Source organism: Dryobates pubescens, chromosome 2, assembly GCF_014839835.1.
Source record: "Dryobates pubescens isolate bDryPub1 chromosome 2, bDryPub1.pri, whole genome shotgun sequence".
Lineage (NCBI taxonomy): Eukaryota > Metazoa > Chordata > Aves > Piciformes > Picidae > Dryobates > Dryobates pubescens.
The window spans coordinates 22,463,904-22,483,861 of NC_071613.1; the positions used below are offsets into that span (position 1 = coordinate 22,463,904).

The window sequence follows — 19,958 nt, forward strand, 5'->3', positions numbered from 1 at the left end:
TCCGCCGCTGGGGCTGGGGTGGGGTTTTTTAATTCTCCTCTTTTTATTTTCCTTTTTTCCCCCCTTCCCCATCTTTTCTTTTCCTTTTTTTTTTTTTCCTTCTCCCTCACAAACATTAATTCTAATAATAAGAGGCGGGGAGCGCGGAGCTGCGCGGGCATGCCCGGCCCGGGGAGTCCCGCCGCGGGGGCTGCCCGCTCGCCCGGCCGCGGGGCTCCTCCGCCCTCCCTCTCCCTCCTGCTTGCAGCCTAACCAGCCCCCTTTCCCCCCTCCTTCCCCGGCTTGACTCGCAAGAGATCCACTGGGCATAGGGAAGGGATATAGATGCTTTTTCTTCCCCTCTCCCCCCCTCTTCCCGTCTGAAGACCTGAGGAAATCCAGACCAAGTTCGGCGTGATGACTTTGCTGCTGGCATCGGGGCTTCTCCGCGGCATCCCTGCCTCCGGACCGCCTCGCTGCTGCTTGCTTTGAATCCTCAGCGCCGGGCTAAAGCTTAATTCTCATGTGGTCGCACGGCTGCTGCTTTCCCCTGTTTTGCGGTGGGAGGTGGAGGAAAAGGGATAATTGTCCGTGAGTCAACACTGAAAATGTGATTAGGAGGAACTGCTTTCACTAATCTGTTTCTAACCTTTTAGTCCATGTTGGCCTGTGACCCCTTTCAGCTTTCCGATCGAGCCTGATTAGGTAAGTGTGAATTATGCACTCGGGGTGAGGGAAGGTGGATGGAAAGGTTTTACCTGGAGACTTACCTACGGTCCTGGCCTCTCTGGTGATGAGAAATGATAGGAAAGTTCATCTGTAAACTAATTCTGAGCTGAGCAGCGTTTGTTTACTTGTTGAAATCTGCCCGTGCAAGACGTCCGCAGTCTGTCTGGTTTCCAGCTGAGCTGAGCGCTTCTGAGTTGCTGTGGGACAGCTCAGATACCGGAGCAAAATATAGTGGTCTTTATTTCTCATCTTTGGAGAACTTTTTAATGTTATAATTTGGAGAGCTTTCTCATCAGACTTCATCAAATCCCCTATATTGTCTCATATTTGCTCAGACGTGAATTACTTAATTTGTTTCTGCTTTGTTTTCCTCCCCTCTTAATGCTCACCAATCTGCAATGTTGCAACCTACCTGTAGCGTTTAGGTGGGTGAGATGCTCTGCTCTGTAGATGCATAAAGCAGCCGGAGCTGTGTGAATCACTTGCTTTCCAAACAACACGTTACAAGAGATACTGCTGATAGTAGTAGCAGGGTGTATAGTCCTTGTGATAGAAACGTAGCTAGTACTTCAATTAAGAAGATATCTTTCTGAATTTGATAAAGCTTGTGTAATATCCGGTGTCTCCCTCTATTGTGGCTTTAGAAAAACTGCTTTGTCAACAGGATCTCTTAGCTGTTTCTCTGGGATTAAAGCTTGTCCTGCTGCTGGGTGGTGGGGTGGGGTTTTTTGGCGTTTTGTGTGTTCGTTTTTTCAATTAAGGAAGATTTAATTGCTGAACATCTGCAGTCCACCAAAAATCCTAATATATAGAAAATTGCTCCCAGAGAGAGGGAGGGGGAGTATATGTTTGCCTCTGTGTGTAGGTTAATGCATGTTTGTATACGCTCAGAGTATGTGTGTGTGCACACTGTGGAAACGGAAGAAGAGAAGGAACGCATACAGATCCCAACCAGTCCATCTTTGGATGGTGCTAGCAACCACCTCCCTCGTTTCTCAATCCCTAAATGCAAATATTTCATCTCATTTAAAAGTTCCCTGTCATGCTTTGCCTCGGTTCCCTTAAGAGAGGTCAGAAACCATCTTAGTGCTGGGGTGTCACTGGCTGTTGGCGGGTGTGCAGGCAGGACGATGTGTTGGTGGCAGTGATGTGGCACAGCAGGCAGCCAATAGCACACCCACAGCACACGCACAGAGCCTTTGCCGGGAGCTGCCTCTCCCTGAGGGCACTGCAAAGCTCCTGTTCCTCTCTGGGTCAGTCCTCACCTCGACCACTTCAGCAGAGCTCTCCAAAGGTCGGGCCGTGCTGCATAGCTCCTAAAGTTTTAGAAAGACTCCAGCTTAATGAGCCAGACACACTTCAGCAGCTCCATGCATTACACAGGCAGTTAACATCCTGCTCTCTGTGTTTCACTCTGGGAATTTCTGAAACGCTGAATAATGGAGAAGGTGAATTACATCTCTGTTGCTGTTGGGATTTTATGCACCTGCTGATGGCTGGCCTAGTTTGGTAGCCCAAGTAGTCCCTCTTTCTCTTCATGTATGCTGTACATAACATTCTGTACTATTCCACCTCCGGCAGACCAAGTATAACCTGGTACCACCTTTCATACTGGATGCTGATCTATCTACAAATTATGTTCGTCTCATTTTTCAACTCAGGTTTTCCATCTCGGTTTAGCGAAGTGCACTGTGCAGCAGATGTAGCACAGAGGGACAGTGGCAGGAGGTTAAGACTGGATTTAAAGACTGGGCTTAAACTTGGGTTCAAATCCCTTCTGAGCTGCCTATCACCATGTGATTTCAGGCACCTACTTTAATTTCTGGTGCATCAGAAAACTCAACTTCACAAATGAGGGAAGTGAAAATGAAATGATTCTGTGAACCAGCATTTCTGTAGAGATATTTTGTGGGTGTATGCTTAGAGGCGTGTTGTGTCTAAGTTATTTATTTCTCATGCTTTATTCTCTTTAACTGAGAAGAGACTTAGTTTGAATGAAACTGTGATAGAGCAGTTTGAAAGCACTGGTTTATTCTTGAATGCTGGTTGAAATTATGACCTTTGTAAGTCAGTATTCCTTACAATTTTGAGTTTGTTCTCACTTAAAAATATTTGTTTTCAGACCACAACACTGGTCTCCCTATGGAAGCAGCTGTTTCAATCTGCTATTGAGATCTCATGGAGAACCTGAGGAGGGGGATGGCTCTTCATATCCATGAAGCCTGGATACTTCTGTTTGTAATCCCTGCTTTGGTCACTCCAGCTGCCATCAGTCATGAAGACTACCCTGCCGATGAAGGGGACCAAACCTCCAGTAATGACAATCTGATCTTTGATGACTACCGAGGGAAGGGCTGTGTGGATGACAGTGGCTTTGTGTACAAACTAGGAGAACGATTTTTTCCGGGACATTCCAACTGTCCTTGTGTCTGTACCGAGGATGGACCTGTTTGCGATCAACCAGAATGCCCTAAAATCCACCCAAAGTGCACAAAAGTGGAACACAATGGATGCTGTCCAGAATGCAAAGAAGTGAAAAACTTTTGTGAATATCATGGGAAAAATTACAAAATATTGGAGGAATTTAAGGTATGAAACCCTTTCTTCAGTATTTAGTACTGGTATGGTATAGGAGTTTCATTTCTGTTGGGGATTCTCAAAAGCACTCAGTGTTTGCTTACTGCTGTTAATCAATGCTGAGCTGAAGTCCTTTATAGCTGTGATGCAGGTCTGACAAATATAAGAGCTGACACCTCCTCCCTTGTGTGTACGCACTGAGGGCAGGTGGCCAGTCCAAAGTCCCCATGCGAAATGGCAGTCCTCAGAATCTGTTGCTCTGGACAACCTCCTCCTTTGCTTGTAGCATGAATCAAGCTGGACTACCAATGTGTCTTTGAAAATGGTGGCAAACCAGTACCGAGTGCTCTTTAAGAACCCCTTTTCCAATTTGGGTAGCAAAAATGGATGGCATGGTACTGAAAGTTGTTACTTATACCTGCATGAGAATGCAAATAAGGAGATTGCAAGTGATATTTAATAGTTTAATTTCAGCTGTGATAAGGCTGTCTAGCATGGCAGAAGGCAAATTCTTAGGCAGAGGACCATCTGAAGGAATGAGAAGTGTGGGGTTTAATTGTCATGGTTGAGTTCCTATTAGGAATATCATAAAGAAAACCTTCTGGAATATATCTTAAAAATATGACTGGATTTTCAAAACCCATTACCCTTTACACGACCTGCATCTCTCATTCTAATGAGTTTCATTGCATGTTTTCAATTCTGCTAAGGAAAATAGCATTTCACAATGAAGAACAGCGTCTGTAAAGGCAGGAGGTATACACAGGCTTGTTCTCTCAGGTCACGTGGCTTTAAAATTCATACCTCCATGATTAACCAAAGCCTATGTAACTCTTCATGGCTGTGTGCCAAATCTCATTATACACTTTGCCAATTGATTTTCTTTTTTGACAATGAAAATACTTCCATATAGGGTCTGTGTACTTCACAAGTTCTCAGTGATGTAGATCACAGATACTCTCATTTTCAGTGAAGCTAGTATTTAGTTCCTTTCTTCTGTCCTGTATGGTTTATGTTCATCTTTTTCTGTCCATCTGTAACTGCAGTCACTCAGTATGGGCTTACAGTTTAATGTCAGAGACTCAAGGCAAAACAAGTGTACGAGGAACATCTTGAGCCCATCCTGATCAACTTTGTCTCTATTTTACTTTCCTGTGCAATGTGAAGGCTCTACTCTTATGAACCACTTAAACAGAGCTATCATCTTGCCTTGGTAAGGTTTAGCCCATCTTCATTCCACCATCATGCTTCAGTGGTCTCATTTTAACTGCTGTGCTGTCAGGTGGTGAAATATCCCACTTAGGTGTAATTTTGACACATGGTCAGGTTCCTATGTGAGAGTTACAAGGGCTCTTCTTGGAAAGATTCTAAGACCATTAGTAAGGACTCTTTTTGGAGATATTTTAGTGGAAAAATAATGAGATTGATGTAACCTCTACTGTATCTTTTCTATGTGAATGAAGTACAGATGTACTAATCACCTTTCCTAAAAGAAATAATTGTACCCTGTTAATAAAGGGTAGAGAAACAGAATTTAAGGAGCAAAGGCTATTAGAGAGAGTTGGAACAGTCTGGTTCCTTGTGTGCTCTGTTCAAAAACTGTGGGGTGTTGTGAGGCAAGTGAAGTTCCAGTATCCTCTGAGAAAAACAAAGCAGAATGTGGCACACCACTCTCACAGATGGTAACCTTCAGTCCAACACTAATGTGAGATTCTTCAAACTTAATTTAGTTGTCAGTTGAGCTTTTGACCTGTACCTGTGTTTTGCTGAGAGCTCAATAGCTTGTGGAGTAGGGTGGAAACTGACTTTTTGGAAATATGTGTGTTCACTTAGAAAAAAATGTGAATCAGGGAATGGAAGATTAGTGTGCACTTTCTGGGTGTTTTAGAGGAAAAAAAAAGGAGCACCTGTGAACTGTGACTTCTAAATGCTATAGGGAAGACAGAACTTAAGATTCAGGAAACTGCTGCTATAAAGTGAAATCGTGACTTCACTGAGGCATCCAAGCATTTTGCTCTTCACTTCAACAGAACAAAGACTTGACCTGCTATCTCCACAAATGAAATTCTGAGCAGTTCATAGGCTCTGAGCAGTTTACAAGCTCTGAGCTCCACTCTTCCTTTGTCCTGTTGAATTTATGAGGTCTGCAAACTTCTCAAGACCATTCCACACACTCTGAAGTTAAAGAAGAAAGTCTTTCTCCAGTCATTCTGGCTCAAAACCAGATTACTTTTGGTGGAACATGTTCTATGTGAACTTGTAACCCTTTTACTCCCTTGACTTACTTTTGATAATATGAAGGTTCCAAATCATCATCCATAGACACATTTGTCATTGCTTAGTTACTGCTGAAATTAGCCTCCATTTAAAAACCTTTTGCAAGTATGTGTCTCTGTGTGTGTGTGTGTGCCAGGACTGATTCATATTGCAGAAATCAGCTACCTGATCTTTCATGAATTACGGTTGGTTTTGTTTTGTTTTTCTAGGTGATTTTTTTTTCTCTAGGATGTCACTATCTGTGGGAGGTTTCCATTTGGGAGCATTTTCATGTCTTGTCTCTATATTTCTGTTTAAGGTTGGGGTGAGAAAACTAGACCTAACTTAATCTCTTTTTTTTTCTCCTTACCACTGACAGTGACTGTCTCAGGGTAAAGGAGTAGTTACAAAGAGCCATTTCTTGAATATTCACCTTTCTTCTAGTGGACTAATCTTGTGCCCCTGGTTTTCCTGACTCATAGCAATCATAAGCACAAAATATAAACATGACAACAAGCCATCTAGCTTAGACAGCTGTCCAAATATTTATGCTTGTGCCCCTAAATTGTTAACATGTGCAAATGAAATGCTGAGCTGAACTTCAGCTGTAAACCTAAACCCATTAGCAGTTTTTATTGTATTCTTTTGTGAAAGCTTGTGGCCCTGACAGATGGTTTAGTAACCCCCATGTAGCATCTTCATAACTCTGCTACAGATCCTGGAGATCTTTGTGGATTTTGTGTCTAAGCTGCCCATAGAGAGCCTGTCTCATCCCCGTGGTTTGACTGGGTCTTACCCCGCTTTTTGCTGAGGCTAAGGTTCCAGAAAAGGTCAGCATGGTACCCTCTGATGTGAATCAAGATCTGACTCAGACATCTTTAATATGTAAATTGCTGTCTGGTGTTCAGGATTTTGAGTCCTGTGGAGCAATCCGCAGGAGAGCAGGGGACTCTCATGCTTTTTACTGGGATCCATCTATCTCCCATCTCATTTTCTATTTCTCTCCTTCTTGGCCTCAAATCTGGTTTCCTGATTCTCCTCTCACCCTTCTCAGAGGCAAACGTGGGGTGATGGGCAGCTGCAGTGTCTGCAGGGAAGGTGTGGAGGATGCTGCAAGTCTCAGGCAGTCTGTTTTCTCCAGAGAGATCCTACAGGGACTCTTGGGGTCACTTAGCAGCTTGTTTTTTCTCCCACACATCAGCCATGTTTTGATTTCAGTCCTGGAGGTTAAGGTCTAAGTCCTAAGTGCTTCATGCTTGGCTGAATGTAGCAGAGATGTTTCAGGGAGGTTGTTAACCCTCCCCCCTTTTTTTTTTCCCAGTGAGAGAAAACAAGCAAATAACAACCCAGAGAGAGCTGTCTCCCTTATTCTGAGTACACATGGTTGTGTTTTAAATGAATGTTCCCAGACAGCAGCTTATGTAAGCTTAAGGAGACAGTGTACTGCCAGCGTGATGGATGTTCATTGGCAGCTTATGGAGAAATTGTGCAAATGTCAGTGAGACAACTTCTTCTAAGTGCTGATTAGTTTTTACTCTCCTGCATAACTTGCTGACAGAAAAGCACACGCCTACCCTTATTTGAGAAATGCACTTTACAGTGCCAGTAAGGTCTGTTTGCAGCCATTGTTAAGAGCTGGAGAGGATTAGCTTGTCAGGTTGAAAAGTCCTTAAGCACTTCTGAACTTCCTAGTCTCTCACCACCCCATACAGCCATATTGAGACTAAGCTTCTATGGACCTGTATGAATATGTAGCAAAATACCCTGGCTAGGAAATGAATGGTCAGTTCACAAGAAATTGTCAGGCCAACATCTTGAAACATTCTCTTCATTTTAGACCATACATGCAGGAGGTGTTCTCTGCCCCTGAAAGAGAGTGCGTCCCAGTAGTGTGGATTTTTGTCTGGTGGTGCCATCCTTCTCAAAGTGAGTGGGAGAAATTCTCTGGCCACATATGCTAAAATATCTCCATTTGCCTGGCAGAAGATTGGGTGAGTTATCCTTTGAGGTAGGAACATGAAAGATTTTGGAATCACAGCTTTAGCCTTCCTGGTAACATTCATGTCAGAAGAGCAGCTTCTACCTGCTATTGTGCACTTGAGCTTGGAAACAGCTCTGAGTACCATGGACATGTTTTGGGGCCTCTTCATTGGCTGCCCTTTCTGCCAAGCACAGAACTGCAATTTCTTCTAGCCATTGGCTCTCCTAATGCTTAACCTCTGCCTGCCCTTCTCAGTGTCTTCACCTCCTTGTTCTTTCCCCTTCCATCTTCATTGCTCTCAAACCCATTCTTGCTCAAAAAGTCCCTTGATGATGTCCAAATGTTTGCCTCTTGCATCAAGCACAAGTGTGGAGGGATGGGAGAACACCCCTTGCCCTTGGGCAGGCCTCCACACTGAAAAACAAGGGAAAAAGGACATTTTTGCTTCATTCTAGGGTAAACTCAAAAAGAGCCAGGTTTCACTGCTGGAGCTCTACTTTATTTTTCTTTCCCATGCTTCCTGCCACTCTAAGTTCATTGTTTTGTTTGTCCACAAATCATTTGTAATCCTTCAGCTAAGGTTTCTGTATCTTGCTGACTTTGTGTCTTCTTGAGCAGCACTTTGCACAGCAGGCATCACAGATCAAACAGGGATCTTCAGGTTATAATCAGAATCCAAAATAAATGAGGGACCATATAAGCATAACATTATCATACACTAACTCTCAGATCATTATGGAAAACTTTTCTTCTGAATAGTGGCACCTCCTTCTCCTTTGTTAATGCTCTTTAAAAATGTTTTATTAATGCAATTATCTCAATATAACTTAACAAAATAAGACTTCTCATCAAAAGGCATTAGCACATGCAAGAGTGTCTTCACTGCGATCCCAGCATCTCTCACTCCCTGACATGCAGCGTGTCCATTCTGCTGCTGGAGAAAAGGAGGCAATGAAACTGAAAAGTGATTCCCCAGCCCCAGAACCATGCCAGAAATAGAAACTAAGTGGTGCAAACTACAGCCTTGCTCTGATCACAGTTATCCAGTCTGAGAGTGCAACCTTGTCAAATATGAATGAACCACTTGGGACATTCCCAGAGCATTACTGTGGGGATGATGCTGTTAGGTGAAAAGCAAGGACTTATTGCAGTTCTGTGTTGAAAGGGAAGATGAGGGGAAGCATGCAACCATCCAGTGTATGGAGTGGCACAGAGGTCTACTCTCAGGTTCCTTCAGTCCTGCTTGGGGCATTTACTGTCTAGTGTGGTGATTAGGTCCTGGCCTGGAGGCCAGATGCCCACCAAAGCCGCTCTATCACTCCCCCTCTTAAGTGAACAGGGGAAGAAGGGAAAAAAATATAACAGAAGGATAGGAGCAATTTAATAACACTAATAAGCAAACAGCAATAGACTGTGTGGAAGCAAAAAAAGCAGAGAGATGTTAGTCTCTACTTCCCATCAGCAGGACGATGGTCAGTCTCAGGAAGCAGGGCTCTCTAAACTTGGTGGTTACTTGGGAGGTTAGACACCATGGACAAATCCCCACACTTCCATCTTTCACTTCATTCTTATGCTTGAGCTGATGTCATATGGTTGGTCTTTGGTTGGTCTGAGTCAGCTGGCTCAGCCATGTCCCCTCCCAAGATCTTGCCCACCCCTCAGTGTACTCTTGGGGCAGGGAAATGTTGAGAGGACACAGCCTGGATACTTATTCAACAGTAGCCAAAACACTGCGATGCTACCAACTAGTGCTGCAAAAACACGGCACGAGAAAGATGCTGTGAAGATAATTAACTCCAGCTCAGTCCAACCTAATACATCCAGCTGCAGGTTTGGACTGGGGATGCTGTTTATGTCAACATAAGAACAGAGATATGACACCTTAAATCCAAAGGCCGTGAGAAAAACAAAGCATGGAGAAAAGCAAGGTTCTTTCCTGAGTTTTCTCCTCTATTATGTCACAGTTCACTTTCCTGGTGAATCTTGGAAGCACTCAAATCATAGCAAGCTAATCATTCCAAGAACAAAGCCATATAAAAAACTTTTGGTAGTGCACTGGTCTGACATCCAAATCACAAGCAGTTTTTAGATCTTCACTCACTGATTCCAAGAAACTGATTACTAACCCAAGCCATCCCAGTATGGGCCCCTGATTTTAACACTGGCATTTTTCTGTCCAAGATGCATGCAGCAGGTTGTTTTTTTCTACTGTGACTCAAACAAATTAGGCTTTTGGGTGTTTTTTTTTCTTTAATGTGTGTGTTCTGCAATTTCACGTACGGATAGAAAATCATAATACAAAAGGCATTTCAATAACGTGCCTGTGCTTTAATAAAAAGGAGCCATGAACGATGCCAGCTCTGAAGACAGCATATAGTCATTGAAATCAGACAGGAGAAACAGAACATCAGTCAGATGGAAAAGTATGATTTATTGTCTCCCTCCTGGCAAAATTACAGTGACAATGTCTATGCAAAGGAATCTGAAATTACTGACTTACTGTATTTCTGTCATAATTTTTACCAGGAAAACAGACTGAAGTAGACAAGCATGTCACATATTGATCTATAGTGATACCTACTTTAAAATGATGTTATGTACATAGCCACTGATTCTGTAACATATATATTACATTATGCACAAGTATATTATTACAGCAGGAGAAAGAAGAATTTGGCTACAAAAAGTCCACGCTGTTGTTTCCCCAAGATTGCAGTAATACCTAGAGGTCTCAAAAGCTCAAAGCTCAATGATGCTGCCTGCACTGCACACTCTCTCAGAACTCCCCACTGAAATAGATGAGGCCCAAAACTTGAGGCATCATCACGATTCAAAATCACCCATGTGTTAATCACAGTGCATGGGTGTGGGAGCACACTGCTCAATTTGGACTTCATGTGTCAGCCCAAGGGATTGGGGTTTTTCCAGTAAATATGACACAGGAATTAATGTGCCAAGCATTTGTAGCACCAGAGCCATGGCTGGGCTTTCAGTCATTTGATCCAGAAAATAGCCCATTGGCTCCGCTTGCTTCCAGAATTGAAGGCCGTCCAGAGTGCTACTGAAAGAGAGGAGATAGCTCTGTACAGAGAAGAGACACTGGCACTTTCCCTCCCTTCTGCTGCTGCTGGAGTCATGCTGTTAAGAGAATGTGATGTGTAGTACATACAACTGTTACCAGCTCCTTCCAGGAGTGGTAAAATCAAGTCTGAGGCTTTGTTATCCTGCCAGCATTCAGAGAAGCACTCACTCCTTGGCTCTCCCAAGCCACGTCTGTCTCTGTCACCCACAATGTTTCTCTAGAGCCGGTGACTGTGAGGTCCTCAGGTCATCAGTTTGTGAAGGATGTCATCTGTACAAATGTTGACAGATCATTGGTGAGAAGTTTCTTGGGCAACCATTTCTTACCAGAGTGAGGGGAAGCACAGGTGTGTGTTTGTTGCTGCTGGAATGTGCTTTGTGCAGATTTGTGCTCATTAAAAATAATGCTCAATTAGATAATTACCCTAGTTATTGTTTTTAAGACTATAATTAGGTAAGTCATGTAGTGACAAGGCTTAGTCTAGTTGCAAAACAAAAATACATGTTGCATGAGGCTTCTTTACTCTTTGTTCTGTGGTACAATTCAGAGGTAATTCTTTGGGAATTACAATGAAATTTGTGTGCTTGGAGTGTGTTAGGGTTTGGAACAGCTTCTCAAAGCAGGAAATCTCTGTCTGTTAACCATGACCATCCCAGGTAGGACATTCTTTCTGAGCCCAGCATATTCTCTCATCACAGATAACTTATTCACACCTGTTTTAATTTCACATCCTTCCCAGCGTGTGCTTGTACCCAAATGTGATAATAGCCTCTGAGGGTCAGGAACTTTCTGCATTCTGCTGGCATTTCTCCTGAGGGTTTAAGTGATAGCAGCTGAATATAAGGGGCAGATGGGAGAATTTGGAAAACACCTTCTCCATAGTGCCAGCTACTGAAGAGCTGCTTTGTTCTGTGGGGCAGGTTCTCCACTGCTATGAACTGCTGCAGATCCATGGATCACAAGTGACCCGCAGGGATGTTATACTGGTATAAAGTACAGTACCAGTTGGGTGTTTCTCTGTGGAGTTTGCCTGAGTCTGACTTGAGATAGGATTCGCCCAAGGGAGTTCCCGTGAAGCCTAATCTACCTAGTCAGCTGACAGAAAGTCAAAAGTTAGGCTAGGCTATCAGAAAGGTACAGCTAATGTAGAGAGAAAGCAACCAGGAGCAAATCAGTATTTGATATGATGTGTTTGTCCCTTTCCCACCTCTCAACATGCAATGAAAACTGGTCTCATAGCCCAGGAGCAAAGGAAACCAAAACCACAGCAAACCCTGACAGACACATGATGTTAACCCGCTGGTACAAGCACAGCTTACTGCTTGTCAGGGCAAGGCTTTGAAGCAGGGCTTGGAGACAGCAAAGGAGAAGGGCATGTGTGTGTAAGTGCAATCATGGATGCTCAGTGTCCTTGTGCTCCTGTACCCTCAGCAATGTGAAGGAAAAAGCAAGTCAGCTCCTAATCACTCCTTGAACATAGACTTGGGTTCAGACAGCATGTCTTTCCTTGGGAGGAGGAAAAGGTGATAGAGCAAGAGAGCAGGTCAATGGAGATCAGTAATGGGCGCTTATCTCCAACTCCAGTGATGGAAGGGAAGGAATCCTGAACTTGACAGAAGTGAGCAAGAAAAAAGCTTTCTGGAAGGAGATTCTCCTTCAGGAGGAAGAAGAGGGCATAGTGGTGTGCTACTGGGATACAGAAGCTCCCACTGCAGTTCCAGGGTGTAGAACCACCTTCCCTTAGGGCACAAGAGGTGCAAAGCTGTGGGAAGCATTGAGGCTGAGAGTGTTGCAGTGTGAAGATTTGCAGTGTGGGTCTTAGAGCAAGAGGAGCTTTCACCTTCCTTTGCCTGCTGCGACTCAGCCAGGAGTCACTTGCCAGGGTGATTATTTCCAACTACTTGAGCACATGGAGCTTGTCTTCAGACATGGCAGATGGACTTTAAAGATTGTGTTCAGCTCAGCCAAACAGTCATCATCTGGTTACCTTGTGAGTAGAAATGCCACAGGCAAAATCTATCACTGGTGTAAATCTGCTTGGTGTGTACTGTGGCTGTGGAAAGCGCATCTCATGATCCAGACTGAAAACTGCAGGAGAAGGACTGAGACCAATATCCAAATCTCTTTTCCCAGTGATGGCTGGTTGTGTTATGCCTACCACCTAAATACAAATTCAATGTTTTATCTGTACATAGAGTTGATCTTGTGACCTTCACCCATCTTTTTGATGTGAGTGATGAAGGCAGCAGATTCAGGTATAGGGAATGTAAATACAAAGGGATCACCTTTCTGACCAGGTCCTTGTTCCTTTCTCTCTGCCCCTGGAGGCTTTCTCCTAGATGAGGGTCCTTCATTGCAAGAGCCAAGAGGGAGAGAATAGAGAGCAGGAATCTGCCAGCTGGGCTCATTTCTTTTTTGATATTAAAAGGAGCTTAACAAATGGAAAGCACAAACAAGCATTTTATCTCTGTCCGAGCAGGGCTGTGCATCACATGTGGGAGCCACAGTCCCATCTGTCATATCTGTAACCTTTCAGAAGGAATCCTGTTCCCTGTGCATTGGGTGTGTCTGAACTAAAAACCCGATTAAAACACAGTAATAAAAATTATCACCAAAGTAATAGGAACCACAGTCCTCTCAGCCCCAGGTTAGGTGAGGGACAACTATTGCAAGGAACAAAATGAGACATATATCAAACCAAGAAAGCGTCCTCAGGAAAAAAAATGCGAAGTGAGGTTGTTATGGAAAGCTCTCTGGAGAGAAGAGCAACCATGAGACTGCAGATCTGCATCTCCTGTGGAAAAAGGATGAGGGCTCAGCTCAAGGTTGTCTCTCTTTCATCAGCTAACGGAGGAGTCACTCTCCAGATTCAGACATAGTTCCAGGAGCCTTTTAAACCCATCAAGGTGTGTGGCACTTAGCGATACTTGACCTCTAAATACCACCACAATCCTAAATCACCAAAGGAAGGCCCAGGAGGATATCCACAGTAAAGTCCATCTTTTGAGCTCTGCTCCTTCATCTGACTTGCTGATCTCTAGGAGCTTCCTAGGAATTTTTACAAAGGATGCCAAGGATAATGTTTTCAGGTATGGACAAACATGGTCTGGGGCTGAGGAGAGGTATATATTACCTTGGGGGATTACAGTGTCTTCATGCCTTTCCTTCTCCTGAATCCATTTCTTATCACCAGTCTGCTGCAAAGGCTTTTGTAGCTCTGAACAGACAAGACGTTGCCGAGAGGGCTGGAGCATCTCTCCTGTGAAGGCAGGCTGAAAGAACTGGGGCTGTTCAGCCTAGAGAAGAGAAGGCACCTTACAAGAGAAAGCACCTTAGAGCTACATTTTAATATCTGAAGGGGACCTACAGCAAGGCTGGGGAAAGACTGCTTAGAAGGGCTTGTAGTGGTAGGACAAAGGGTGATGTTTTGAAACTGGAACATGGTAGATTTAGGTCGGACATTAGGAGGAAGTTCTTTACAATGAGAGTAGTGAAATACTGAAACATGGATGTGGCTGAGGCCCTGTGCCTGTAGATATTCAAGATGAAACTTGATGTGGCCCTGGGTAGCCTCATCTAGTTGGAGATGCCCCTGCTGATGACTGTAGGGGTCTTGGACGAGATGACCTTTGGGGGTTCCTTCCAACTGAATGCAATCTGTGAATCTGTAAAGTGAAGGGTAACTGAAGTTGAGTTTTGGTTGAAGAGCTAAGAAAATAGTCATCTTCAGCCTTCTTGTGATGGGGCTGCTTTGTGCACAGGATGGAGACCCCATTTATAGAAAATGTTTTCAGTAATGTATTTGTGTCTCTCTTGTATTTTAGACCGAGTCAGAAATTTGTCATTCATTTTAGCCTCGTGTTAGTAATGCATCCGAGGGACTCCCTGACAAACACAGCATCTCAGCATTCACTTCTGCTGCTTTGTGGAAGGCAGCTCCTTGTCTTAGCTGATGCAGTATGGTGTAAACATTTTTCAGTTTTTGGATGGCACAGTTCCTTTGTATCGCTTGTCCTCCATAGAAGTAGGATATAGCTCCAGTTTTTCACTGCAAATAAATTATCTAATGACCTAGTAGTTTTTTCCTGTTGCAAAATCATTTGCAACCTGATGGCATTTTCAGTGCTTGTACTCATCTATAATCACTCACCAGATTGTTTATTTGAGCAACTTTCCACCTATGGAAAATCCAAGTCATTACCATTTCTGTAGCAGTCGATACTGTGTATCCCCTAACTGGATGGATGGGGTTTATATTTTTAAATAAGTGATCCAAATGAATGATTTTTTTTTCTCCCTGTGAGAGTTCTTGTATTGGTGCACATGCACACACACACACACAAAGAGCCATTTACCAAACTTCTAACACAATTTACATGGTTATTTATGTGCTGCTGGCTGAATAGAAAAGGCAAAGTGAGCAGCCCAGAAGAGAAATGGGCTGATTTCAGTCTCACCTTCAGGTGGGACACTCTGGCTAACCCATTCTCCACAGTTTGGCACTTGCAAAATTACTCGGTTGAAAGCTTTCTCTGAACTTCCCTGCAATCTCCTGCTAATCTGCCTGAGATCACAGGCAATTTCAATAACAATGAAAATGATTCTAATTTCGACTCCAGGAGTATCTTTGATGAATGCTATCCCAGTTTCTTTTTTATTCATCTCTCCTGGTTTATGAATTCCCACCTCTGCCATAATGTGGAGGCTGGTTTTGCCCCTGATTTTATTCATCAGGTCCTTTTAAACTTTTGTCTGTCTCTTGCTCCCTGCCAATAAATCCACCACCCAAAACTGTAGTTACAAAAATCCTTTCCATCAGAATTGCCATTGTGCTTAGCATTATTAAAAGATACAGCTACTCTTAAGATATAAGTGCTCACTTTGACAGACTTCACATTGCTCTGCTTTTCCTCCTGTTTTATATGCATAGAGCGATGTCTAAGTTAAACTTGGAGTGGACAGAAGAATTGTGTTTTACCCCTCCCAAAAAGGAGTAAAATAAAAACACTCCACACCAGAATTGGTATATACAAATGGCTATAATATTTACAACCATTTACACTAGTTACAAATGTGCAAGACTCCCAGGTTCACATTACAGTTCATGACCCATCCAACAATGCAGACTTCCACGCCCTCCCAGACCTCCCACTCTTCCTTCCTACCCTCCCAAGCTCTCCCAAACGGCTCCGCTACCAGGCCAGTTTTATTGCAACTGAACCAGGCAGCAGGCCTCCCCCACATTGCAAGAGATACCATGCTAAGAGGGGAGAGAGAAAGGCAGAAGGAAGGCCAGGAAAAAAGGGCTGAATAATCTCTGCACTCCACTTATACAGTAGATACAGGGCTTATGGGATAAAATAACATAGCTTATGGTTTCTGATAGCTATCTAGTCCCTTGGAGGACTGTCATCTCTGATTCTTAGAGGCATCTAGCCTTAACTCACAACAAGCAGGATGGTATCAGTCAATCCTGTCTGAGGGAGAAGGCTACATCTGATTATCCATAAGAACATTGACACACAATTTCCTTAAAAGATGGAGAGATTTGCAACAGGAAGGTTTTCAGCCTTCCTTTTCTTGGACTTCTAGCACTCACAGGGCTGGGACACATCCAGTCCTCCCTGGGGACCTGCAGGCTGGAGTGACATGTGGATACAGATAGTGGATATGAATCTAAGGCAAGGTACTGATCAAAGTTTGAAGAAGTACCAGGTTAGATCCATTGCTTTGAAAACTGCCTTGACATTAGTAGAAATGGAGATTCTGGCATCTCTTTTTCAGGGGGTTTGCACTTCTTTTTCTAGCATGTTTTCAAAGAGGGAGGAAGCATTGCAACTCCATGCTCAGGAAGACTACCATGAAAAGCATTTGTTCCCTTTGCAACATAATCTAGAAAGGTATATACATATGCATCATTTCCTCTCTGGTATTTAAGGGAGGTATGAGCTAACATGACTAAGGTCTGCAGTGACATCAAGAGTCCTGGCATCTGCTCTGCATTTGCTCTGATGTGATGGATCCTTGAGTTTCCATGGCGCTCAGAGAGTAAGCCCACTGGTGTAAATCTTGGTTGCACAGCACTTCAGATTCCAGTCAACCAAGCAGATGTCTCCAGCCATTCTGCCCATTTTGTAAATAGGCATACTTGACTGTGAAAAGGACCACAGGCCCTCAAGCAGGTCTGTTAAATCCCGAGAAAATGCTTAGTCGTCTGCTAACTGCAACAGCCCCTGCATGATCAGTGTGTGTCTATTGCAACACGATCAGGTGGTTGTACGTGACAAGACGTGTCAAGTATCTGTGACAGGACAGATGCAAAGTTTGTTTTGCTCTGCAGTTGTTTGCAAGTGGCAGTGTACAAATAAAGGGCCGTTGTGCAGTACAGCGTGAGGACATGGCCCTTATGCGAGAACTTCATGGGACCTTGTCAATGAGATGGAGTCTTCAGTCATGGGGTTATTGGCCATTCTTGTACAAACACCCTTTTCAGCCTTGGCTGGACAGTATAGGAAGGAAAGGGAAGAGAGGACCCGGATAAATCCTGATAAATGGGTCTCAGAACAGATGGCTAGAGGCCAATGACAAGAAATTGAGACAGCTTTGAGCAGCCTGTATGCTAGCTCCAGCAAAGATGTAAACCTTACTCCATGAGACTCAAAACTCAGGTAAGAAGAAAGTACCATGCATTTCAGAGTCTTTTCTTAAAAAGGTGGGAAGTCCAAAGTCTCAGGAAGTGACTGTGCTCAACATGCCTGGAAGAAACCAGGAGCTGGCATCTACATTTATAGAGTTGGAAGGCTCAAGGAGTAACAGGTCTGGTGTATAATCTGTTTTAATGATGTAAGTCCACTGGCTCTTGAAATACTGATGTGCCAAATAAGACTTCATTCTCAGAAGGCTGCTTGGGAAATGGACACCATTTTCCCAGCACCTGGAGGGGTATGACTAAGTGAAGTCAGCTGGATTAATCACAGCTGATCACAGGAGACTTCAGCCTTAAAACTTGGTCTGAGATCTCTTCTGAGCTAGGTGAAAACTCACATATAGGAGTGGGCTCAAAACCCACCGTTAGCCTGGAGGATATGACAGCAGAGCAAAAAGGGAGGAAATTTGTTCCTGATTGGCAGAACAAAAAGGTAAAGAAAAAGTTTCAGATGCCATCTTCAGAGTTTTTGGTGTGGGTTTTTTAGGTTTGGTTTTGTTGTAGGTTTTTTGTGGGCTTTGGTTTTTTTTTGTCTTAGATAAATTACTCCCTTTCCACCTCTAGAAATGTTTATGTGAAAGCAATTAGGGGTGATTGACAAGCAGATGTGTAGACAGAAAAATCCTTATTAGAAACAAGGAAAAGGAGGACTGCATCATAAGGTTTTATATATATGCATATGCTTCCTCCATTCACTCAAGGAGATTACTTACTACTCAGTATTAAGCTTTTGCAGGTCAACCTACATGTTACAGAAAAGTCTTTCACATGTTTGGGGCAGTAGAGAGTTGGCTTAGGGTGCTGTTGTGGACAAGGCATGAGCTAAGGGTTAAATACATGTGAGGTTCAGTAAGCATTCAAGAGAATTTCTGTGACAGGTGAGGTAGCTCAGATGCAGTAAAGCTTAGACTGCAGAAGCTTCTTGGAAGATCTTGCCTAAAAATCTTGGAAGTTTTATGTATCAAATGTCTGATTGTACCAGCTGCCTTGGTCTAAAAATGTGCTTGATTCTGATCTCTTCAACTGTAAAAAGCTATAATGGTCACTGATGCTGGAATTCCATTTTCTTTCCCCCACCGCTCCTGTAAGTTTGGGAACAATTACTATTTTAGGTTCTTTTGCTGAAGAACTGTTTGATCATGCCATCTCTCTGTCTGTTCCCATTAGTCCTTTTGCATGCCTGTAGGGCCTTCTGGAGCCCTCAAGTGTAGCCCTCTCAGAGGTGTGAAGATTCTGTGGTTGTATGAAATCTGGTAGCTGGCCAAAGAAGGACCTACATGGTGCCCAAACCTTTAAGGGAGTGAGCGCCTTATCACTGCGAGAAGTAGCTGGGTGATGCTAGCAATCACAACATCTACATAGCTGGTGTTTGCTTCCTAAAAGAGGATGAAATTAGAGGGGAGGTGGTGTTCATGGGGGCCAGAGTGAAGATGAAGAGACAGAGTATCTTGTTTGCCTTTCTGATTTCCCCTGCTCAGGGTGTATCTTCATTTTCATTCTGTTTCCTTTGCTGCCTTTTTCATTTGTTTGTTTATATCATCTATCATCTATCAAGTTTATGTGCTCATGCACATAAAATCTTTATTAGCCATGTGTACTTTCTATTCTCTGTTTTAATTTTCCTTCTTTCTTTGTTAACAAACTCTGCTGATTGCAGATGTTTCTCATTTGACAGCACCTGAGACTAAGGTTTTCCATCCACGTGACTGTATGAGTGCTGTCTGCCTCCTCTGGCTGCTTTGCTGTGCAGGATGGGGCTGTCCCCTTGTAGAAGCAGGGAATGAACCTGCTCTCCTAGCCAAACCCAAGGTCACAGTCCTCATTGATCCATAGTCCAGAAGAGAAGTAGGAGTTGGGACATGATCTTAGGTGTGGTTATAAATAGGGCTCTTTAGGATACACATCCTTGTGCTTCCGTGGTGTCTCTACTTCTCTCACATTTGTGAAGAATATTACTAGAGACTGTCCAAAGAAGTAAGTCAGGGTAAGTGCTAAGACTGAGGTCTTCTGTGCTCTGTGCCCCATTTCATCTGTTCTCAAAATCCCTCAACTGCACTGCCCCATAATATCAAAGACCATCATTCCACAGAGTTCTAAGGGTTAGTGCTCTCACCTCTGTTGTAAGTGAAAACCGGATAAAAAGTTCCCAAGTCAAAATGCTGTACTGACACCTTCAACAAAAAGACCCAGTTTGCTCTTCTGGTTTGAGTGATCGGTCCATTGCTTAAAGCATGCCTTGAACAGTAGGGACTATGCAAGTGTGTGGAATTGTACCCATGTTATGGCTGGGCACCACAAACATCCTTTTATTTTTGGACAATGGTGGGAAGAATGTTTCTGTATGAACATGTCAAAATCCTTCCTAACAAATCCTTCCCTAGAGAGTCTTCTTAGGTCATGCTGCCTTGGACAGGTGGAGTGAATAAATCATCTTCTGGCCCAAGCCTTTTATGATCCTTTAATCTTAACAATTTTTCTAGAGTATCAGTTTAAGGGACATCAATAAAGCGTTTACATTGTCCACATGGGAACGGCGTAGCCTCTGATTTGTATCCTCTCTCCTTCATAAGACAGAAACCCTCTGTGTTTTTCAACCTTGCTTTTTGTAGGAATGAGAGTTTCTTTTCAGGCACAGATGTTAGCTGGTG

At 43.5% G+C, this 19,958-nt stretch overlaps 1 protein-coding gene across 3 annotated transcripts in view; it reads left to right on the plus strand.

The window, feature by feature from the left end:
• Positions 1-360: 360 nt before the first annotated feature.
• VWC2L (von Willebrand factor C domain containing 2 like) overlaps positions 361-19,958 on the plus strand; it is a 55,394-nt gene continuing 35,796 nt past the window's right edge. For 2 of the 3 annotated variants that reach the window (XM_009900837.2, XM_054168228.1), the window contains exons 1-2: positions 361-684; positions 2,831-3,297. In XM_009900837.2, the coding sequence (XP_009899139.1) occupies positions 2,887-3,297 (411 nt within the window). In that variant the 5' untranslated portion in view covers positions 361-684; positions 2,831-2,886. Of the gene's footprint in view, positions 685-2,070; positions 2,157-2,830; positions 3,298-19,958 lie in introns of those variants that run through there. The other variant, XM_054168220.1, reaches the window with a different exon arrangement.